The following is a 6,454-nucleotide window of genomic DNA, read 5'->3' as shown; positions in this document are numbered from 1 at the left end:
AATGAAAAAAAATGAAAATAAAATTGAGGCGTCCGTATCACATGTTTATGGTCATATTTATAAATTAACTGTTTACAAAACTTTTGAATTTTTGAAATAATAAGACTTTTAGATTACCTTAGCTGTATTTGGCAAAGCACTAAGGAATTTTGGTCCTCTATGCACTTCAACTTCGTACTTTATTTGGCCTTTTAACTCTTTTTGGATTCGAGCGTCACTGATGAGTCTTTTGTACACGAAACGCGCGTCTGGCGTAAAGATAAAATTTAATCCTGGTATCTATGATGAGTTTATTTACCTGTTTAGCAACGCCCCAATCCAACAATTTATGCCGAAGGAATCATAAACACTAGCCTGTAATTCAGTGGTTGTCATGGTTGTCGTTGATTACTGTTTGCATTTTGAATGTTCCTTTATTGTTTTAACCATAAGTCAGGACGGTTTGTTTAATGAATCGTTTCACTTATTTTTCACGTTGGGGTCATTATAGTCTTGTACTATATACAGTAATGGTTTTGTTTATCGTTAAAACAGTGATAATTTATAGTTTGTTACATCTTCGTCCTTCGTTCTCTGATGAAAATTTGTCTAATTATGATATTTCCTTATTTTTAAATTGGAAACGTGAGAAGCGATGTGATTCGTATCGTCTATGATTGTTGGTGTGATATTTCACTGTTTCAGAGAATAGAAGTTGATACAGCCCGTAACAGAGTAGTGGTCGAATTCGCGTTTCTTTACCGTCAGAATAAGTTACGTTATCGACAAACTTATTTCAGAAGTGACATAATTTAATTTTCTTTATCGACAAAATATTTCATGCCCAACGTGTAAGTTTTCATTGTTTAAGTCGAAGTTTTTTTAACACAGTAAAACATTTTTCATAATCAACCTCTGTCATTGGCATTTTCATTTAAACGGTAAAGGATCAAATACGGGATCTCCGAAATTTCTATCATTTGTTATGAGGAAATCATTATTCAATCGAACATATGTCTTTGTTCATGACACATATTATGAAATACAAAGGAGTTGAAATGATCAAATACTTTCGAACTGACGGAAACATAAATAATACATAATCTAGAATGTGTGTTCTGTCATAAACAATGGCTTCGTCGTGCGAATCGACGAGATCATGTTACATGTAACTGGTCTTAGCTGTAAAAACAGTTGGTGCGACCTCGATAAAATCTTTATCAATTTAATATAAGCGATAAATATTCATGACTGCAATGATGATGAATTTATTGGAGTCACATCCACTGTTTCTACTGTAAACATGAACTCGTCGGTAAGTGCAATGAAGACACTTTTAAAGATTGAGATTGTTGGTTTATTCTTTACACCTTCGAGGTATTAAAATTATTTCAGTGTTTATTTAAAGTTAAATTTATTTTCAAATCTCTTCTGTTTAAAATTGTCGAAACTTCCGTTTATGATTTCTGTAGTAAACTATCTATTCTATAGTTAGGACCATTTTATAATAAATACCTTTTTGTACTAGAATACTTTCTTTATAGAAGTATAGATCTGCTGGTTATAGATTTTTTTTTATAATTTTCATTATTGTGACGACGCGCTATAAAATTCATATTAATTTATAAATGAAGTTGTATATAAATTTTTGGTCATAAACACAAATCTTTTAAACAGTGCGATGAGTTCGTAAATGTTACAGTAGTCTGTTTACTGTAAGTTACTAAGCTTGGCCCGATTCATCTGTCTTTTATGGAAACTAATTCACCACTTTCTGAGACATTCATTTTGATTTCACCATCAGACATGGAGCTACATTTGTAACTAAAGGAAAACTCTCAAATTAAAGAAATTTGACATGATATACTGAAACTTTCTTATAATCAATTAAACGACTGCTTTTCTTAGATATGTGATTTTTCATGGTCAAACTTTTTCATTGTTAACGGACATTTTAAGATTTTTTATTGTAAAAAATGGTGTTATTTAAAGAAATCAACATTCAAAATTTAGAACTTCATGAACATGTACAGGAAGCTGAATTATTGCACATGTACTACTTAAAATTGTACTTCGATCTGTTGCGTCTTCAAAATGTTCTGACCGTCCTAAGATTTAATGTACGGAAATGTTTCGGTAAATTAAATTCAAATCCGAATTGAATGTTTATGACACGCAAAAAGAGAAACCAGAATCTCTTGATGACCAAACGTATGTACACGTTGGGGCGATTTAGAGCTTTTCAGAAGGAGTGAGATTCCACCCTTAATTGTTGAAAGCCTTGTGGAGACCTCTAGATTTTTAAATTCCCTCCGTTTTTCTCATGGATGGAGTGTGGTCTCTCTGTAAATTACCCCATACCTTTTCATTTTCCTATTTACCGAAGGTTCCATGTGAAAATTTCCATTGGATCATATCTGTTAAACTAAATGTACAAAACAGGCTCAAGAAAAGGCGAAATTTCTTTTTCAAACCCGAACTAGAAATCCATTTTTTTCTAATAGAGCACCTTACATTATCGTCAATGATTTCAGGCATGTGAAAAAATTATATAATCGTACACAAGAAAGAAACTCTGAACAGGCTTTCAGCAATAATTTTTACCTATTTAATATTTAGTAAATATTAACATGTATTTGATAAGGTACAGATATAACAAAGAAAAGACTTCATTCCTATCAAACACCTTTTTAATTGTTTACCAGTATATTTCTTTTAGTTTTGGGTAAAATTGTAAAGGAAATATTACTATCAAGACGTCCTTCCATAACTCTTCTTTTTCTGTTCTGACTTTGAAGAAACGACTACTTTTCGCCAAATCGAAATGGTGCATGGACATATTTTGTTTCATATTGTTAGAATTATTTTCAATATTATCGGTATTAAACTTGATTATCGACACATGAAAGTTTGTCAGCATTGTCAATCTTTTTAACGTTGAAGTACCAATAGCTCGGTCACTACTCAATTAAGTTTGTCGATAACGTAGCTAATTTTGACGGTAAAGAAACATCAATTCGATCACTTCTTTGTTACGGGCTGTATTCCTGAGAGATTTTTCGTACACTGAATATAAACAAAATTTATATATCAAAATAAATAAAACCAAAATCTTAAAAGTTATAATATAGAAAAAAATCTTAAAGGTTAATGTATAACTAACGTTAAAGGTTAAAGTATAATAAAATCTTATATCCGTCATAATACATTTTCAATGGCGGTCAAATGTCTTACAGAGATTGAATAACTTTTTCCGGGTGATGTGATTGTCTCTTTAATTACTTAAAATAAAATAAACCATAACAAACAGCGAGGAGTCCGTCCTGATGTGCGCATGCATTTTTACGACACTTCGTACAATGCGACGCTTCCTCCATTGTAGCCTAAACAGACAGTCTTCTTTTGTCTGTTGTAATTCACTGCATACGGAAATTTAATTTCATCACGCTCAGTAAGTAAGAATTTGCTATCTTTCCCATCATGTTGTATTACTATGAGGTTATTGGAGGTTTCACCAACAACATATACGTTCTGATTACTGTCCACTGATAACCCTCTCAGTTTGGAAATAGACTGATCCTTGAATTCCCAGATTGTTTGTCCAGTCATACTACAACAGTGTACTGTATTACTGTTGTGGTTTGTATAGTATATCCTGTCACTGGTAGTTGTTACAAAGAACACCCCTGAACTATCGACATCGATGGTATTTAATGTCTTTCCATTCAAGTCCATCACTACTATGCCTTGTTGAAATACAAAAACATACAGCTTTTGATCCTGGTAAGATATCCCCCAGCAGTTACTACAGTGAAACCTGGGTAAACCGAACCCTGATAAAACCGAATTTCAGTTTCAACCGAACAATTTTTAAAGTCCCGAAAAATGTCCCTATCAATTAACGTTAATCTAACCTGACAAAACCGAACCCTGTCAACACCGAATTCCGAACGCTTTTTGAAGGCTAGTTAGTAAATTTGTCTTTAAAAATTACCTGTCAAAATCGATCAATAGCAATCAAAACAAAAAAGCATTTTTAATTATTTGCATGATTTAATTAAACAAACACAGGAAGACATAGTATCCCCGAGGGTATTTGAGGTTAATTAACTGGTGAGTTGTTATTACAAACTAGTTAGCATGTTTGTGTCCATGTCTAAAGTAATTTTTTTGTAAAGAAACGTTAAACTGGTCAGCTACCCCCATGGCCGATAATGACAAGGAAGGAACTTTCAGATCAATTAAATGCACGTTACTCAAATAATTACGACCACAAAATCGCAACTGCTATTTTGTAGCTATAAGCTGTTTAATTAAATAATAGTTTTAAAGCTTTTCACTGGATTAAGAAGTCGTGCAACACAAGGTCAATGTCATTCCCGATAGAGGCCCAATATATTTGATACGGATGCTCCCAAAGACTTCCGTTAGCTATTCAGCAACGATAAAGTCCGAGAATAAACTGGACCCCTGCTTTTGTTTCACTCTTATCGTGTGCCGAAGTATTTATCAGCAGGTGACCAGTTTAGTCCGAGAACTCGTGTGTACAATGACGTTCCGGATTCAACCACGGAATCGTCATTTGACAGCGACTGCGAACCTGAATTAGTCAGTGAATTATAGATGAGAAAATAATTATCAAAAGCAAAATCTCTCTATGTCGGACATCTCACAACGACGAGCGTGATTGACGGAGTGGCGTTTGATTTTTTTTTAATAAAAATGAAGCAAAACGTTGATTATCAGTTCTTATATTTTTTACATTTACATCTAAATCAACACAAAAATAAATTGTCGTCTATTGTGTCACCTATAATCCCTTGTCAGTAAGTGCCAAAATTAATTTGGTGTCGACTTCCGTTTACCTCCGAACACCTGTGAAAACCGAACAAAACGCAAAGTCCCGTGGGTGTTCGGTTTGGACAGGTTTCACTGTACTACAATTAAGCCTTTTCATATCACTAGTATTCTTAGTGTTTATAATCTCTAGATATTCAGACAGTCCATATGTAACAGCTATACAGTCGGTATCCACTAATGTAAGACTATCCGGTCTATCAGAGACAGGAATGTCACGTATGTGTTGACCATCGTAATTGTATTCCATTAATTTACCTGATTCATCATCTATAATTATGATTTTGTCGTCGGGTAATAAAACGCAGCCATATATTGACGGTTCTGATTCTTTGATATCAAACTTCTGTATCAGCTTCAGATTGACATTTTGAATACTTTGCGATAATCCATATATCTGGATCTGAGCCTGGTCGGTCTTTGCATCTTTTAACTGCAGTTCGACCATAGCTTCACTAACTCGAATTTCGCCAAACTGTTTAACCTCATTCATTAAGGAACTGATCACGTGATTGACCTCTATCTCCATGTTGTTATTCGTATAATCTCTAATCTCTTCTTTGAGCGATCCGACTTTTTTACACAATACTTGGTTTAATTGACGCGTTCCTAGAAATACTTGCAAGTCAGATGCAAAACGTTTCATTTGAAGTGTCTGTTCTTTCATTTTTTCTACCTCTGTCTCCATTTGCCTCAATTTAATAAGAATTTTCATGATTTCAGATTTACAGTTTTCATGTTTGGATTTCAATTCTAGCAGCAGTTTTCGCTCGAGTTTATCCAAGTATTCATTTAGATTCTTTCGTGTGTCTGTAATCGTTTTGCTTATTGTTTGTTTATCTTGGTCCACATTTGTCAAAGCTATTTCTCGGTCTTCGATACAAAGCCTCACGTTGTCTATCGTTGCTGAGATAGTTCCTTCTAAGTCTAAGAGTGAAGTTGATAGTTTTGCGTTTTTTGATGCCTCATCAATTGAGATGACATCAGAAGAGGAACATGATTTATGGTCCGAAGGAATACAGACTACGCATACCGCAATATCGTGTTTCTTGCAGTATAGATCTAGCTTTTTACCATGAATCTCACAGTTCAGATTTACTGAAATATTTTCAATTTGACGATAGTCCTCAATAGAAATCATCTTGTGATCTCTCAATACTTTCATAGATTTGTGGTATTTTTCACATTCTCCACTAAACCCCTCTTCACATAAGGTACACCATGTCTTTGCATTTTTCGAGAAGTCTTCATATCCACATGAACCACACGGTATGTTGAACTTTGATGCCATGTTATTTTTCTGAGTAAATATAAGAAACGTAAATTAGAAGATCCAGAATTTATTGAGGAAACTTGTGATTCGAATTGATTGATGGTGGATGATGACTGAACGCTATATGTTAATGGCAAGTTTTTATTGGTTGAGAAAATTAGAGTGCCAAGACCAGAGAAATCCCCAACAGTCAATTTATAATGATTTGTGGTTTAAGGGAACATATTACATAAGGCAGAAACCATTTGATTTTTTCCCCGGACAAATGTTCTATTTTTTGGCGACAAGAAGAAAACAATTTTTTCTTTCAATTTTAGCATTACATATAGTGGCAGCTGAGGGTGA

General features: G+C 33.8%; 1 protein-coding gene across 1 annotated transcript; it reads right to left on the bottom strand.

Moving 5' to 3' along the window:
• Positions 1-3,670: 3,670 nt before the first annotated feature.
• Positions 3,671-6,054, bottom strand: LOC143061975 (uncharacterized). Its single transcript, XM_076233831.1, has 2 exons — positions 4,980-6,054; positions 3,671-3,725 (listed from the first exon to the last, which is right to left on the bottom strand). Exons 1-2 carry the CDS (start codon positions 5,999-6,001, stop codon positions 3,671-3,673), a joined length of 1,077 nt encoding a protein of 358 aa, XP_076089946.1. The 5' UTR covers positions 6,002-6,054.
• Between the last annotated feature and the right edge of the window lie 400 nt (positions 6,055-6,454).

The sequence above is a fragment of the Mytilus galloprovincialis genome, chromosome 2, assembly GCF_965363235.1.
Source record: "Mytilus galloprovincialis chromosome 2, xbMytGall1.hap1.1, whole genome shotgun sequence".
Classification (NCBI taxonomy): domain Eukaryota; kingdom Metazoa; phylum Mollusca; class Bivalvia; order Mytilida; family Mytilidae; genus Mytilus; species Mytilus galloprovincialis.
This window is presented reverse-complemented; position numbering and strand designations above follow the sequence as displayed.

Bases quoted from the DNA above. Each gene is read 5' to 3' on its own strand.
- LOC143061975 (XM_076233831.1), bottom strand. From the start codon at position 6,001: ATGAAAGTATTGAGAGATCACAAGATGATTTCTATTGAGGACTATCGT. The intron at 3,726-4,979 runs GTCTGAATATCT...TATTTCAACAAG, and splicing joins ATAGCTGTTACATATGGACT to GCATAGTAGTGATGGACTTG.